Source organism: Coenobita brevimanus, chromosome 91 (assembly GCF_032717465.1).
Source record: "Coenobita brevimanus isolate Jiangsu-jjx chromosome 91, ASM3271746v2, whole genome shotgun sequence".
Classification (NCBI taxonomy): Eukaryota; Metazoa; Arthropoda; class Malacostraca; order Decapoda; family Coenobitidae; genus Coenobita; species Coenobita brevimanus.
The window spans coordinates 559272-577373 of NC_137044.1; the positions used below are offsets into that span (position 1 = coordinate 559272).

At 39.5% G+C, this 18102-nt stretch overlaps 1 protein-coding gene across 1 annotated transcript in view; it reads right to left on the reverse strand.

Annotated features, from left to right (window-relative positions):
• PolrMT (mitochondrial RNA polymerase) overlaps window positions 1–18102 on the reverse strand; it is a 44759-nt gene that overhangs the window by 18464 nt on the left and 8193 nt on the right. Inside the window, exons 4-12 of the mRNA XM_080281778.1 lie at window positions 16378–16557; window positions 13635–13775; window positions 11592–11768; window positions 8505–8691; window positions 8124–8304; window positions 7741–7956; window positions 5725–5866; window positions 4882–5082; window positions 243–404 (exon numbers count right to left, since the gene is read on the reverse strand). Of these exons, the coding sequence (XP_080137904.1) occupies window positions 243–404; window positions 4882–5082; window positions 5725–5866; window positions 7741–7956; window positions 8124–8304; window positions 8505–8691; window positions 11592–11768; window positions 13635–13775; window positions 16378–16557 (1587 nt within the window). The remainder of the gene's footprint in view (window positions 1–242; window positions 405–4881; window positions 5083–5724; window positions 5867–7740; window positions 7957–8123; window positions 8305–8504; window positions 8692–11591; window positions 11769–13634; window positions 13776–16377; window positions 16558–18102) is intronic.

Genomic DNA, 18102 nt, shown 5'->3' on the forward strand with positions numbered 1-18102 from the left:
CCCCTATATAAATTTGTGCATGGCCCTACACAAAGATGGACAGGGAGAGATTTTTTTTTTCATCTGATGATGTCCTTGATGATTATCTTCTAGTTTATAATAAACAAAAACTAAAAAAAAAAATATTTTTTTTTTTGCACACCACAGGGTGGGATAAAAAGAGGTAACTGCACAATCCATCGGTTAAACACTTTAAAACTTTACATAGGGCTGTTGTAAATTTACTGATGTGTAATACCAACCTTAAGCCACCACACTCCTTCTGCTCCAAGTTTTTCCCCATGAGCAAACTGGAGGACTGATCGAACAGCATCAGAGCTCAAGTGATTAAGGTGAGGAGGACATGGGTACACTCGGCCTCGAAAGTCCATGTTGTGAGGGAACCAAAAAACCCTCTCACGGAACTGGGGATAAATAGCTAGCATTAGTAATAACCAAATAACACAAAATCTTACACTACTGTAAAAACTATCAAAACAATATTTTAAGACTCTGTTCTGGGAAAAAAGTAATTGATCTGTAAACTGTGAAGTGATACTGGAACTTCCTCCTTCCAACTTGAGGAATGAATGGAACCTAATTTATGTGGCTACTACAGAAATACTCTCTGATTACCCTGACCTCATTTTATCTAGCACTGTCACGAGATATACAAATACACCAATCCATTCCCCATTACCTGACTGATTAAAGCAACTGATCCTGGAAATCCAACACCTAAACCTTGGACAATACTGCTGTACAGATGAATATCAATAAAATGATAAAATCACAATTCCCATGTATTAAACTAATGTATAAATATCAAATGCTCTCTGTAAAACCATACAACAAATATCTTTTAACACACACACACACACACACACACACACACACACACATGAGCATTGCTCAATTCCTGTATACCACAAATAGGTAAATACAGTACACACACAGAGGTTGGGCATTACATGAATGTGCAGAAGAGTTAAGTAGACCAATCCATCCATCTATCCATCATCCAATCCTACGTTGCCCCATAAGGTACCTAGAAGCCCGGGGCTAGACAAATTGGTCCTGACATTTATGATGAGTGACCAGCCTCACGCATCCCTGAGTGGCATTACATGAGCAATAAACCCCAACCAATACATTTAATATTCAAGGAATCCTTAAGTCAAGGTAAACTACCTGATACTGTATTTGGAAGAAAGCAAACATTGTTCCCCTCTTCCAGAAAGGAAATAAACAAAATCCACTTAACTACCAACCAGCATCACTGACCAGCACTGTAAGATATAAAAAAACCTGATATGAAAAATCTGGGTAAACCATCTGGAAAAATACAATATGATACCTGAAAAACAGTTCAGCTTCAGAAAGGGAAAATCATGTGTTACCTATCTATTTAGCTATGATAGTCGTGAACTGAATGAGGGGGAGGCAATGACTGATTATGTGCGTGTGGATGATAGAATGAAGTGTGTAATGGATGCAAGAGTATATAGAGGTTGGGAGAGTGGACTTCCTGACCACCGCTTGGTGGTGGTGAAAGTCAAGGTTCAAATGAAATGGAGGAATAGAAGAAGGGACAGACAAGTGGAAGTAGTTCATACAAGGAAGGTAGAAAGGTTACAAGAGGATGGAAAAATGGCAGAATATAAGAGGGAAGTGGAGGAGGGACTGGGTAAATATGATTTGGAGTAGATGGGGGACATGGAAGGTGTGTGCAACATGCCCACAAAAGAAATCTGTGTGGCATGCGCGATGGTGTGTGAGGTGAAGAGAAGACAAAAGGGGGTGCAGGGAACAGCATGGTGAAATGAAGAGGTGAGACAGACTGTGGCAAAAAAAAAAAAAAAAAAAAAAGCATATAGTGAGTGGATGAGAAAAGGGTTTGGAGGACGCTCAGGGACGGAAGAGAGTTATATGTACAGAGGAAGAGCGAGGTGAAAAGATTAGTAAGAGAGAGTAAGAAGACAGTGGATGAGGAATTTGGATGGAATTTGAGTGTCAAGTGGAAGACTGTAAGAAAATGTTCTGTTAAGAGGTAAAGAGAGTTAGACTGGATGTTAAAGAAGTTTGTCGAGGAGTGAAAGATAAAAATGGTAGATTACCAGTGAAGATGGAAGAAAAAGTGAGCAGATGGAGAGAACACTTTAAGGAACTCTTAAATATAGAGAATGAAAGTAATGCGAGTATAAGCAGCTAGGGAATGGCTTGGAGAAAGAGGGATGTGAGAAGAAAGGAAGAAATCAGTAATGGAAGCTGTGGAAGCAGCGAAGAAAGTCACAATGGGGAAAATCCCAGGAACTGATGAGGTATGTAGAGAAATACTGAAGCATGGGGGAGAGACAATGGTAGAACGGATGTGGAAGATGTGCAGATTGGCCTGGGAGGAAGGTAAAGTCCCAGAGACTTGGAAGTCAGGTATAATTATTCCCCAGTACAAAAGAAAAGGGGAAAAAGAAGTGTCTGGTAATCACAGGGGCATTTGTCTTCTTAGTGTAATAGGAGAAGTATATGGTAGGATACATATTGACAGAGTTATGAAATAACAGAGGAATGAGTTGGAGAAGAACAAGGAAGTTCTAAGAAGGGAAGAGGTAGTGTAGATCAGATATTCATTCTTAGATCTTTTGTGGAAAAGTTTCTAGAAAAGGGAATGAAGTTGTATACAGCCTTCATGAATTTGGAGACAGCATATGACAGGGTGGATAGACAAGGATTGTGGAAAGTATTAAGAATATATGGAGTAAATGGGAACTTGTTGAATGCCGAGAAGAATGTGTATGAGGGTGCTACAGCTGCAGTGTGTGTGGACAGTGAAATGAGTGAATTTTTCTATTTGAAGGTTGGATTGAATCGGGATGTGTAGAGTCTCCATGGTTGTTCAATCTGTATATGGATGGGGTTATAAAAGAGATATAAGGTCTATTCTCAATAGGAAGATTATGACCCACCTTTCCTTTCCTTCCACAACATTCTAACTGCCAGCACGGGTTATATATTGTTAGACTTTCACAGACAATCATCTTACAAATTTCTCATTCCAGGTCATTCTCCTTCTGGGATTTCAGGATAATCTTTTTTGTGCTAACCATCTCTGAGGCTAGTGACCAAGTACAACACAAATTTTCTATTTCCAAACTTCTGTCCTAAAATTTCTCTCTTTCCTTCTGTGCCTCAATCTCAGACTTCCTTATTGGTCATGATATAGTGTGATTCAAAACATACTCGTACTGTTTTTCTTATATAACTACCAATACTGGTGTTCCTCAATGTTCTGTCCTTTCACCAACACCTCCTTCTACCCAACAACAATCTTCTGAGATACAGCTAGCCTTACCTACTCTTACACTGATGACTTCACCCTTCCCTTCTCCACACACTCCTCAGAGTCCATCCCAAGTCTCTCTGACAATCATGGGATGAGGTTTTAGCACATGTGACTTCAGATTTGTCTCATATTTCAGACTGGAGTAAAAGAAACCTAGTCACTTTTAATGCCTTGAACACTCAGTTTTCCATTTTTAACTTAACACAATCTTCCAAATGCCCCTCCCTTCCATACAACAATAACACAATCATTCCTCCATCATCATCATCATCATCATCATCAATATCATCTCTCTCTCTCTCTCAATCTGTATTGGAAACACAACATGACTGGTACAAGTCTTAAGAAAACAACTGCACAGGGATTAGGTGTTCTGAACAGTGTCCACAATTTTCTTAACCTAACTCAGTTGATGACATTGTACATGGACCTTATTTGCCTGTGTCAGGAGAACAGTTCACGTTCAAGAGGGGTCTCACCGTTTACTGCACAGTACTGTACTTCGAAAACAGGGTAGCCACAGGTCTTTCATTTCATCACCTCTCCTCTCACTAACTCCTTTCAGTCTCTGCCAATGTTGCATCACTCTATCACTATTACAGTATTCTGGTCACTCTTCTGAACTCTGCTTGCATTCCTCCTCCATTAAGGTGGGCATGCATCATCCATCTAGCTTCACATTATTCTGTCCAATTCTAATGCAGGAGTGAATTGGTTCTCTCAGTTTTTCATGTGTGCAGCTACTAACTCTGGAATTATCTTCCTCATTTTTTATTTCCTACTGTCTGATCTCAGGAGTTTTAAACACAATGTGTTCAGGCTGTTCTCTGATTTGGCTTTATACTGTTGGATTCTTTTTACACAATAAGCTGCTCAACAGTTTTCATATATCACCATCTGGGCTCCACCTCCATTGTGATGGGCTTGGGGTATCATATTCATGACTGATATTATTTGGACCTAATAGAAACAATACTGTATGTCAGTGAGGTCCAGTGGTCAAATGGTCTGACACACCAATCAATGAGATTGGCTCATGGTAAAAGCAAGTCTGGATTCCCAAGAGGCAGCTGGTAATTATCTAAATAACATATCACAAGTGATAATATGGGATAAGCTAAGAAAGCTATTACCAATGGGAGCTGTGAATACCATTCTAATTATCTTTTATCCTTAAACTGTTCCATGCAACTTCTATGATTTGAACTCTAAACCTTGCAAACTACAACTCACCATCATACGCATTTATCAACCACCTCTCCTACAGCTCAAAGCCACCATTCATCCACCACGGTCATGGGAATGGCACAGTTACAGAAGAGATAAATGAGTGGAGGACTCACTGATGTATACAGTGAGGAAGGGAGAACAATGGCCTGAAGTGAATGCAACACTGGATACAGAAAAAGTTTGATTGCTATAAAATGTTTTCTGAATCAATAAAAAGAGAAAGCAATGACTTCCAGTCAACTCTACATCAGATATACTACAATTTTTATCTAAATTCATTGCCCTATCCTGAGACAATAAACATTATCTATATCTGTGTTATAATAACTTACATGGTTGGCCAGTGACAACTTGTAAAGAGCATCACACCAGAGTGAGTGCATCTCATTCTTGCGCTGCTCATACTCAACCTGGCTGCGGCGGGCTCGCTGAGCCTCAGACTTGCTCATGCCGCTATGAACTTTCTCTGGTTGTGGACAGCATGATGGTGGAGGTGGGATATCCAGCTCTTCACAGCCATTATCATTGAACACCTGTGGGGATATGAGTCAGTTATATGAGACTTAAAAGAAAAGTCAAAGTCTGAATTGAAATACGTACACCATGTTAGATTAATGCCATTATTTCACTGTTGTTCCTCAATCCCATTCTCTGACAGGGTGCATTAGTGGTTTTACAGTACAGTGCTAAAAGAAACTCAATACTTCATTTTACAATTCCTGTAATGAGAAATTCCATATAATTTTGGCATTTTTCATCCCTATCCTAACACCACGTATGTTAATTTAGAAATAAAGATCAAGACATTCCATCACCACGTCAATTCACTTCTCTCCACTTCCCTCTATTTCAGTTCTATCGTCATCAGTTCGGATGTTAAAACCTGGGATTTTTGCCAACAAGCTAAAATGTCTAATTTCACTCCCATTTTCATTTATCTACACCAACCTATTAAAACTGTGTTTATCACAGGGATACACTTTCTCTGCCTTGGATCCTCTCCATACCTGAAGGGGGTTTATGTTGGGACAAAAATGCTGTATCCTGACAGTGAACACAATTTTAATTTACGAGTGTAAATTTCTTCCATTTCACAGTTCACAGCCTTGTGAAAACAGAACCTAAGAATCATAATTATACTTCAGCAACCAAAATACATGAAAAAGTTATCTCACCTGAATAATGATGTCCAACATGGGCTGATTTATCTTCCAAGGAATACTACCAAGCTGATTGAGTGAGTCCATAATCGGATAAAGCTGCTGATTCCCACACTCCACCATCCTCTCTCGCTGCTGATGGGCATTGGGAGGTAATCTGGGATGATACGGTTGGACATAAATGAGAGTAATTTTTGTCCTAAAAAGTGTCAGATGATGGTGAATTAACACCTTTTCTTGAATTAAAGAGTCTCATTATTCATTATAAACTTGTTCTGCTTTCAGATTTTTTTAAAACTCCTAAGTCATGAATCAGATGCATGTCTCACTTTAAGTTACTGTACTTCATTTAAATTCACATTCTGTCTACACACTTCTCACACTTTTAAGTGAGGAGTGACTGTGTAAGAGAGGATTTGGCCATTTTATCAAAAACTATCACTACCAGACCAGGGCCAGATCCAAGCTGAGACAACCAATGCACATGCATTGGGTACATATACGCATTATATATAAAAAATATATAGTGGAATCTCTTAAACTGTGCAATTTTTAATTGCAGATTCATAACAAGTGGCAACATCATGAAACAGTATGTAACATCAGGAAATTGTGAAAATTACACAAAATTGGCAGATGCAGCCTTAAAAGTGATTTTTCTGATGCCTCGTACAATACACACCACCATTATCCCTGTAGGTAGTAATATGTTATGACAATATGTAATAATTATAGACATTAATACAGTATATAGGTAATGACATGGGTAACACATACACAACAGGCCACGTCTAATGCACGAGGAATGTCAAACATATTCTAATTCAAGAATGTCGATGTATCACAAACTCTTTTAGTCAGACAATACAGGTATTTCACAAGCAACCAGTATAACAACCTGAGCCAGTCTTCTGATGTCATGGAAAACTACCAATGGAAAGGTACCAGACAAAGACCCACCTGCGCACTGGTCGGTGTATAATCCAAGGGAAAGCAACTTTAACCCATCTCGTCCGGGTGGCATGTATACATGACCAAGTGTTTTGTGGTATTATTGTTATTGTATTATGATTATAGCACTGTATTATAATATTATCTAATACACTATAGCACTAGCCGTGTGTCTGTGTGTGTATGTGTATTTTGGGCAGCTGAAACTACACATTCAAATTGCACCAAAATTGGCACAAAAATTGCAAAAAATTCGCTGAAGTGAAAAAACTTGGTCCCATCACAGTTGAAAAACTTTTACTATATTTAATGAGCGATCACATTTTGACCAAAACACTGCTCCAGGAGCCCGGCACAGGATCTCCGTAGAATTTTTTGCCCATAGGTATAACTCCTGTAAAATAAACTAGCAGTGCGAAAGCCCTCCACAGGAGCAAGTGCGAGGGGGGCCTGAAGGGCCCACAAACAATTGTATTACACAATAATATTATATTATAGTTTTAGCTGAGAAATTATGGTTAAATAATGGAGATTTTTAAGAAAAACACCTGCTGGTGGTTTGGGTGGTGAAAACAACCCTCGGATGTGATGAGTTAAGGCAGACAGCCCATGCCTCTTCTCACTTTCAAACTCACACAGATATACCCTTGTCACCACTCCATTCGCACCCATTCTCTCCACATGACCATACCACCTAAGAAAACTCTCTCCAACTCTGGTGTCGACAGACTTCCTTACTCCACATTTTTCATGAATCACATTGTTCTTATCTTATCCACCCTCTGCACTCCACACACATTCCTCAACTGCTCCCACTCCTGACTTTTCATTTTCATGCCACATCGCAGTTTTACATCAATGTTACAGTAGGCACTAAAAACTTCTATTAACAAATAAAACCAAAGAATATCATACTACATACTATAGCAAAATGACAACACATGAACACACAACACACTACCAATGAACACTGATTATTTAACACCTATATCCATCCTCCACCCATAGCCATCACTGTCTTACAGTCAGTGGTGATGCTCCTCATATATTTAATTATCACACTACCAAAGTATCGCTTACCTAACAAATTTTGCATCACTAAGGAGGTAGCCCCCCAGCCTGGTGGAGACCCAAGGGAGTGGTGGGCATACCATTGGAATCTTGGTGGACTCAAAAGTTAGAGTAGGCAAGGCAGCTTTTTCATATAATTCAACTAATGCAGGCGACGGTTTGATCTTATCAACATGCCGGTATCCCTTGCTGCATTCGACTTCAAAAACAGCTGGATGCATGTGCCTGAAATTATGGGAAAAATCCTTTTATAAGAACATAAAAAAGACGTTGCTACTCCTCACCCTGCCCTAGGGTGGGAAAGGAGGTCCAGATGATGATGATAAAAAAAGACAGCTTATAATGAGAACTTACTGTATAAAGTAGCTGAGGATTCAAACCAGGGAACATACCTGCGAGAGTGATGAGGATTCCAGATCATAACCTTGGGGAGTATCAAGGAGTACATAAACTTGCCAATAGATGTCAGCACTGCATTTGGCCATTCCAATGGGCAATGGTTAACACTGGGACTTCCTGAGCTTTGCACAGCCAACTCCTGCCACCGTACTCGAGGCACATATGTCTCACCATCTAACTCACGAACACAAATTTGTGAAAAGAAAAGTACAATCATTAATTATACAGTGACACGATGAATGTCTAAATCATCACATAAAAATTCCAATATTAAAAATTAAGTTGCGTTCAGCTAAGACAAAACCATAAGCTAAACAGTTTCAGCACCACTGCAACAATTAATATGGGCCTAGACATGTACAGTGTTGACTAACCTGGTCGATCACAGTTGAGGTACCATGACACATAATCAGAGTATACGTCCCTTAGCTTGTCCAGGACACCAACTTGCCGCTTATATTGCACCTGGTACCGACTGAAAACCATCTCTCCTAGACGACTGAACAATTGGTTCTTAGTTAGGGAATAGCTTGATGACCCACGTGCTATTCGCTCAATCTCCTGTAAGTAGTTAGTGAATATCTGTACTCTAATAGGGGATACAACTGGAAACTAATACAAAGCATTCAGATAAATAAATTACTGAATATAGAACATGCCAGCATTATGCTTTTGGTGTGTGTGTGTGTGTGTGTGTGTGTGTGTGTGTGTATTTACCTATTTGTAGTATACAGGAATTGAGCAATGCTCGTGTTGTCCTGTCTCCATATCCACATTTATCAAGTCTACCTTTACACACATGAATGTTTTTCTCATGCACCACCTCTTTGTCTAAGTCGTTCCAAATATTTAAGTATTTACCTAATATACCTAATTGTGATATACACGGAATGTACTATGCTCGTGGGTTTCCATCGCTGTTTCTCAGTAAGTCAAATTTGGCTTTAAACTCGTTTAAGTTTTTAGACTGGACGATCTCTTTGTCCAGGCTATTCCATAAGTGTATACTTCTGTAAGGAAAGCTATATTTCTTGATATCCTTCAAGCAGCTTGACATTTTCAATTTCATTCCATGTCCTCTTGTTACTCTCTTATCCCATACAAACAGATCTTCTTTGTCAATTTTATCTACTCCCACCATGGTCCTGAACACTGCAATCATGTCTCCCCTCTTTCTCCTTTCCTCTAAGGAAGACAAATCCAGTTTTTCCAGCCTCTCTCTGTATGACAGATCTGCCAGACTGGGGACCATCTTGGTTGCTGTTCTTTTTATTCTCTCAATCTTGTTTATATCTTTCCTTTTGTGTGTGGACCACACTACCGCTGCATATTCTAACCTGGGGCGGATCATGGCCACTATCAATTTTTTCATCATCTCCTCATCCATATTATGAAAAGCTACTCTTATATTAGTCAGGAGTTTATACGTCTTTCTAACTGCCTTGTTAATGTGTTTTTCAGGTGACAAACTGTCCTGGACCAGCACTCTCAAATCTTTCTCTTCTCTCGCTTTTCTGATTGGTTCATTACCCATCAAATAATTCAGTGATGCCCTCTTGATACTTTTACCCATTTCCAATATTTTACATTTCTTTGCATTAAATTTCATTTCCCACATCCGACTCCAATCGTGTATCCTATCCAAATCCTCCTGCAGCATTTTACAATCCTCCTCAACCTCTACCTTCCTCAAGATCTTTGCATCATCAGCAAACAGACTTGCATAACTGTTCACTCCATCTACCATATCATTTATGTAAATCAGGAACATTACTGGCGCCAACACCGAGCCCTGTGGGACTCCACTTGTTACTTCCCTCCATCCAAACATCCTATCCTTTATTACTGTCCTCATTTGTCTGTTTCTCAAAAAATCTCCCATCCATTCAAAGAGGTTCCCCTTCAGTCCCCCTATATTCTCTAGTTTCCACATTAGTCTCATATGGGGTACCTTGTCAAAGGCCTTCTCCAATTCCAAATACACACAATCCACCCAACCATCTCTCTCCTGTAGCACGTCAATTGCTCTTGAGTAAAAACTCAACAAGTTGGAAACACATGACCTTCCACTTCTAGATCCAAACTGGCTATCAGTCAAAATATTCATCTCTTCCAGATATCTTATTCATCTATCTTTCAGAATTCTCTTGCACAATTTTGCGACCATGCTGGTTAGGGACATTAGTCCATAATTCAGGGGTTCTTCCCTGTTTCCTCTCTTATAAATTGGTACCACATTTGCCCTCTTCCATTCCTGAGGCACTTTCCCCTCTTCCTGAGAACACACAATTAAACCGTGAATCTTATCTGCCAGTTGTTCTCTGCATTCCTTCAGTACCCAATTAGAGATTCCATCAGGTCCTGGGGCTTTCCTTACATCTTGAGCTTCCAGTAATTTATACACTTCCTGTACTTCCACTTTTATATCTTTTATCACTACATTTCTAGTCACTCCCTCCCCTTCCACAAACTCCTTTTCATTAGTGAAAACTGATTGGAAACATTTGTTCATTATTTCAGCTTGCATTGCCGTGTCTTTAGGGACCTCTCCTTCTAGTTTCAGTTTGGTGATTCCTTCCTTTTGTTTCAGTTTACCATTGACAAATCTATAAAACAGTTTGGGTTCATCCTTACATTTGTTAATTATACCTTTTTCAAAATTCCTTTCTTCCTCTCTACGTATTCTTGTGTATTCATTTCTAGTTCTTTTATATTCTTCCTTCGTTCTGTTGTTACCTCTCTTTCTCCAATGGTTCCACGCCATGTCTCTCTCTTTTTTTGCTATCATACACTTTCTATTAAACCACTCCTTTTTCCTGTTTTCTTTCCCCCTTACTCTTGGCACAAATTTCTCCACTCCCGAATTACAGAGGTCTAGAAATATATCCCACTTCCTCTGTATCTCTCTTGTTTCTCTGAATTTTCTCCAATCTCCATTTTCGAAAAATTTTCTCAATCCTGTAAAGTTGCTTTCCCAAAGTTGTATCTTCCCTGCCTATAAAGCTCGTCCCTTGGCTCCACATTCCCTGTTATCATCTGGAACTCAATGACCAAATGATCACTTTTTCCAACAGGACACAGATATTCCAATGATTCTATTACATCGGGTTCTTTGGTAAACAGTAAATCCAGTCTTGCTGGTGTGTCCTCACCTTGGAACCGTGTCTCTTCTTTGACCCATTGTGTCATCACTTTGTTCATTGTTATATTTAATAATATAGTACCCCATGAATCTTCCCAGCCTCCTGAGTCCCATTCCTCCCAGTTCACCTCCTTGCAATTGAAGTCACCCATTAAAATAATATTGTTGCTTTTCTCAATCATTTCCCGTAAATAAGTAGCCATGTCTGACAACATTTCCTGGTATCATCATCAGCAAATGTTAGGGTGCACAATAAATTTGTAAGCTGTAAGCAAGAACACAAAGTACAAGACTAGCGCCTGAAGTACTTTCTACATACCCGGACCATGATGCTAACATACTCCTCAGGTGGCAATGCAACCAGGTAGGGGTAGATGTTCATCTTCTTGTCGATATGGTTTGAAAAGAACTCCCTTTTCAGCATTTTTATGGAAGCAGTGAAGGTTTGCAACAGTACATTCCGCCACTGCCGCTCATACTCTTCCACCAACTTTCTCTGCCAGAAAGACAAAATTTTTAATTTATCAAAAACTGATCATTGGAGTTTACCATGAAAGTCCCAGTACATAAAGCAATATCTTTAGTTTAACTCCTCTTCCTACTCTACACAAATAACCTAGTTTAACTCCTCTTCCTACTCTACGCAAATAACCTAAGTAAAAAACCCAATACTTTATGTCAAGAATACATGCAATTTTTAATACTAACAGCACAAATTAATATTTATTCTCAAGAAAAGCAGAAAGGTAAGTCCAGTATTCTAACCCTAAAACCATAACTTCTTTACTAAAAAAGCAAAATTTTATTTTACTCTGGTTTCAACATGACAGCTTCATCCAGTTTTGATGACACCTCTTGAACCTAAGGGTAGGTTTATGTGAGGGTCAATCTGAGGGTGGGAGAATTTACAGGAGCAAGAAAGTAATTGATTTGCTCATGAATGGTGGCGAAGAATGATTGATTGTGAATGTCAACTCGTGGTGCCATGTACAGTATGTTACATCTGAGACTGTAAAAGTCACTGGAGACAGAACTTGCAGTGTTTAACCCCTGCCCCCCAGGTATGTGGTGGGAGGTCTGTAACACCCACGCGGGTATATTTTGGCCATAAATGAATTTCTGAAAATTGTAAATCCAGTCTTACAATATAGTTGGGCATGCTACGAATACCAAACAAATACTTGGACTTACTAATTTACTGACGTACAGTCAAGGAAGGAGGGCCGAGTGTGCAAGTGTGTGAAGGGCCTGGTGGTAGGAGGCCATGAGGGCTGCCACTGAGGGAATTGTGAGCCACAGTTTCCCATGTGGAGGAAATGCATTGGCCTAGTTGGCAACCTCAACCAGCCTGGGTCGCACAGCTATGCAAACAATGGCGCAATATGACAAAATGTTTATTTATGTGAACCAATGTGCCCTACATACACATAAACATGAAACTGGGGGGGGGGGGACAGGGGGGGGGAAGGTAAAAAAAAACTGCACCATGTAATTTGAGGGAGCAAAAGAACGTGCAAAAGGACAGACTGCTATTCCTGTTATTATTGTTGTTTCAACCCCAGGTTCATTTAGATGGAAACCCAGAGGACTTCAGGAAATAAACCACTTCAACTAGTTGCTCCCAGAGAACTTTTGATGGAGTTATGTTGGAGGCCTGTCTAAACTGTGATATTGTGGTGCATGAGGTGAGTGTGTTGTGATGTGGAGGGTGGGGGAGGAGTGCACTGAAGTGTAGGCATAGCGGATTGCTCATTAGTTTATGTTTGTACTGTCGCAAGGAGCAAGGAGCAATAGTCTCTCTCAGGGTAGAGTAGTTTCAGCAGGCTGGATGTCTGGCAGAGGTTTGTGAAAGTTGCTACTTGACTAGAGGTTCTGGATGGCTGTGGTGGCTATGGGTTTATGTATGTACATGTTTGTGAAAGTCAGTGTTGTGTGGACAGTAGATGTTACTGAGGCTGGGCATTTTTTTTTTTTAAATAGAGGACAATGGTACACTATAGTTAAATGGTGGTATGGATTTTCAGCTCAAGTGATGAGCTACGTAGGGTAAAAGACAACCCCCAAGTTATCAGAGTGAAAATTCAAGCCTCAGGTTGTTATGTATGGCATTAAATTGTTGTTCACCTACTTCTTTGGTTTTCTTTCCCTATCCCTGGATCATATACCCCATTTACATTGAGAATAATTATTAAAATGATGATGATGATGATGATGATGACGATGATGATGATGACGATGATGATGATGACAACGATGATGATGATGATGATGATGATGATGATGATGATGATGAGGAGGAGGAGGAGGAAGAGGAGGAGGAGGAGGAGGAGGAGGTACAGGACTGATACATAGCCTGACTCACAAATCTGCGGGTGTCAGGTGAATTTTTCTTTCTCTCAATGCTCTTGACAACCATCTCACCACATGCCTCCATCTCCAACTGCTCTTTTGCCCAACCTTCAAGCAGCTCTTTTGTTACCGTCCTGCCTACTGGTGGTGACACCTGCAAAATGCGAGACAAAAGGTGAATATCATGGAGCATTCACTGCCTCTGGCTGAACCTGAAAGTACTGTATGTTAACTTTCACTGGCACAATCTGTCATGATAGAGTACATATGACTTAATCACTGCCAAGCACCTAGGTTTGTATTCTCATTCATTAACCCCTTATGGGCGGGTGAATTATCAATTATATGACTGTGTGGGATGGCATATTTTCAGAAAAATAAAGTATCAAGGGGTAAGTCTAAATATGCATAAATCAATGAAAATGGATGAAAAATGAAGGTAAGAGGTGTTACATGACTGAGTTTTGTGCACACACACACACACACACACACACACACACACACACACACACACACACACACACACACTACATAACTCCTCATCTTCAAACAACTCAAAGTCCTGCCAGCAGTTCAACACCTCTGGAGGAAGTGAGTTATCCATATTCTGTTGATTTGTATATTGACCTATTTCTATATTTACACAAATAAGTATTGTCTTAACATATACACATATGAGATGGAAATAAGTACAGCTTCAGTATCAGTGGCAAGGAAGAAGACTAGTGGTCATGTCGAGGTTCTGAGAGCAATGTAAAAGAGCTGGTGAAATTTTACATGTATACTTTGAATAAAACAAAATAAACCTAGAGAGCGAAATATGTTCGTGTGGGTGAGGCAGGAAAAATTGACAGTGCACTAGGAGGTATATACTGTACTGTATTGTTCTATATCGTCCAAGTACTCGGAATGTATTAGTCGTGTCAAGGTTTTGAAAACATCATGAGAAAGCATGTAAAATTCTACATCTGTACATGACATTAAAAAAAAAAAAAGCCTTTGGGAGCACAATTTTTAGGTACAGGCGGAGGAAGAGAGTGTTTTATCTTGCTTGCAAGCAAAATATGCAGCGTACTAGGAGTATTCTACCTTTGTCGTCCATTTACTCGAAAAGTATTGGACGTATTAATTTCCTGAAGATACCATGAGAAAGCCCATGAAATTCTACATTAGCTGATGAAAAGAAAAACATAATTTCTGCAAGAAAACTTCTTCGCTAGAACGCCGTGAACAAAAAATCACTTCCATGCAATAATTACTTTTAGTTTTCAGCTATTTTCTCAAAAACTAAAAATCGTATAAAAAAGCCGCAAACATTATTAGAAAGCTCATGAAATTCTCTTTCTAAACATGTAATAACAATCTGAGGTATGATGGAAAACATTCGAGCTATGATGTTGGGAAGTGAGATTGACATTCCCAAATGTTACTTTTCTGTATTCTTTTTCTGCTTATCGGCAAATAAGATGTAGTTTTTATGGCAATATATATATGTTTGGGTGGCAAAAATATGGCGAAAATACATGTTTTCATAGGTGTGTGGAGGGGCTGGTGGAGAGGCGGGTGGGATGAAATCGTGAGCCAGAAAACTTACCAAAACTTACCGTGCGCGAGAGGGTTAAAATCCACAAATCTATTTCAAAAGCTGCGCCCTGTATTCTGCCCTAAGAACTCTGTGCATTCATCCACTCACACCTGGGGTTGCTAGTTCATCATTTTAGCTTCCTGCTAAGTCTACATAAACACTACCTGGCATGAACAAGTACAAAGGAAAGTGACAACATGGTGCCCAGAGTGCCAGGTTGGCTTATGTCTGGGAGACTGTTACCGTGACTTCCACACACTCATCAATTTCTAGAAAAGTCACACATAAAATGTAAATCAGTGAATGAAACTAATTGTACGTGTGAGTGAATAAAATATTTGGAAACTGAAAGTGTCTAGTGTAAGCTATATATATATTTTGTTGTGTTTAGCATTACTTACTACAACTGATTAATTTTTCAGCCTCTCTTCTACCTTATTTCTTTCTTTACTTACCTCCAGTTCCCCCATCTTTCTTTAATCATTATTATCATTATCACAATCATAATCATCAATACCTTGAAACCCCCAAATAGCCTGTCATTACAGAACCACCTCCTGGCTGCAGTCCTCAAATATCTCTAACACTCTTCTCTCACACCAGTATTCTGCTCCATTCACATTTTCCATACCAAACTCCTGTGAGGTCTGCCTCTTCAAACATTATCCTCACTCAAAACTTCCCGAGTCATTTTTAGGCACCCTATCTTTGTTTAGTCCTTAATACACCCATACCATCTTAAGAGAATTCTACAGCTCAGTCCTACTGCCCTTTCTCCCATTCTTTCAAGAAAAATAAAGAAAATATGAAACAAACATGAGCTGCATGCACACAAGCAAACACACATGCACAAACATACATACACATGAATGCACATTGGCAAATATGCACACACAAAATTATGACAGTGCCTGTACAATAAATCTGCCTTACTTTAGTACTGCATGCACACATGCAAACACACATGCACAAACATACATACACATGAATGTATATTGGCAAATATGCACACACAAAATTATGACAGTACCTGTACAATAAATCTGACTTACTTTAGTACTGCATGCACACATGCAAACACACATGCACAAACATACATACACATGAATGCATATTGGCAAATATGCTCACACAAAATTATGACAGTACCTGTACTATAAATCTGACTTACTTTAGTAGAGTGTAGGGAGCTATTAAGCTTATTGACAAGGCTGCAGTCATACTCCAATGGGGTGACCATGGGTTGAGGGTTAAAAGATGGATGGACACGACGAGTTGCTTTTAAGATAAATTCACAGCTATCATCGTCACTGAAGTCCACCTTACAAAATACATCCTCAATGGCAATGCCCTGCAACATAAAAAAAATTAACAATATGTACTTCTGTTACTCACTGTCAGTATTGAGTCTGTTAATAACAGAACAGAAATGTTCTACAAAGAGGTAAAGAGAGTTAGACAGAGTGTCACAGAAGTTAGTTGGAGAATGAAAGATAAAAATGGTAGATTAGTTGCCGAGAAGTGAGAAAAAGTTGGCAGATGGAGAGAACACTTTAAGGCATTGCTGAACAGAAAGAATGAAAGTAATGCAAGTATAAGTGGCTGGGGAATGGCTGGGAGAAGGAGGGATGTGAGATGAGAGGAAGAAATCAGTAGGATAGAAGTTGTGGAAGTAATGAAGAAAGTTAAAATGGGGAAAGCCCCAGGAATTGATGGAGTGCATGGTGAAATGCTGAAGCATGGGGGAGAGATTGTAATAGAATGGATGTGGAAGATGTGCAGATTGGCCTGGGAGGAAGGTAGAGTCCCGGAGGATTGGAAGTCAGGTATAATTATTCCCCTGTGCAAAGGAAAAGGGGAAAAAGAAGTGTGTGGTAATATTAGGGGTATTTGTCATCTTTGTGTAACAGGAAAAGTATATGGCAGGATACTTACTGACAGAGTTAGGGAAATAACAGAGGAATTAGTTGGAGAAGTATAGTGAGGTTTTAGGAAGGGAAGAGGTTGTGTAGATCAGATATTCATGCTTAGATCTTTAGTGGAAAAGTTTCTAGAGATGGGAAAGAAATTGTAAGCGTAATGCCACTCAGGGATGAGTGAGGCTGGTCACTCTCATTTTAGTGTCAGGAACATCTTGCATAGCTCCAAGCTCTTATGCTTCTCTCTCATGGGGCAACATAGGATTGGATGGATGGATGGTAAATACTTCATCACCATCATCATCATCATCCCACTTCTGTCTCCCAACCAGAGACGCGGTGAGGTATCGTCCACAAGCAAGGAAAAGGAAAGAATATAATAAGGGAAACTAAACAACAGCACATTAAATGTAAAGGGCCAGACACCTATTCACTCATCATTCAAGTCCCCCAGAATCCTGGCTCCATCTCATGGGTATACCTTTCCACACACACCTTCATAATACACCTTTTCACACACACCAACTATCAAACTGCGTCAATCTGATGACTGTGCAGTTAACAAGCAAGGATGTCAAACCCTTGCCATTAACTCCTTCATACAAAATTCAGCAAACCAGCTCAATCCCTTTTCAATTCCCTAGTTACATCAGCCTCCATAACTATCTTTCTCGTTCAGTAATTTACCACATCTACAGAAACCACATTCTTTTTGGCCTACCATGTTTATGCCCACCTTCAAACTCACTCACACAGTCATTTCACCATCTTGTTTATACCTATTCTCTCTAAATGATCATACTAACTAAACATATTCCCTTCAACTTTGATGTCCATACCTTCCTAACTCTACATCTTTCATGGATCATATTCTTTATCCTATCCATTCTCTTACCTCCACACATATTTCTCAAGAACCCCATCTCCCTCGCTCTAACTCTTGACAATGTTTTAATTCTACACCATAATCTTGCAGC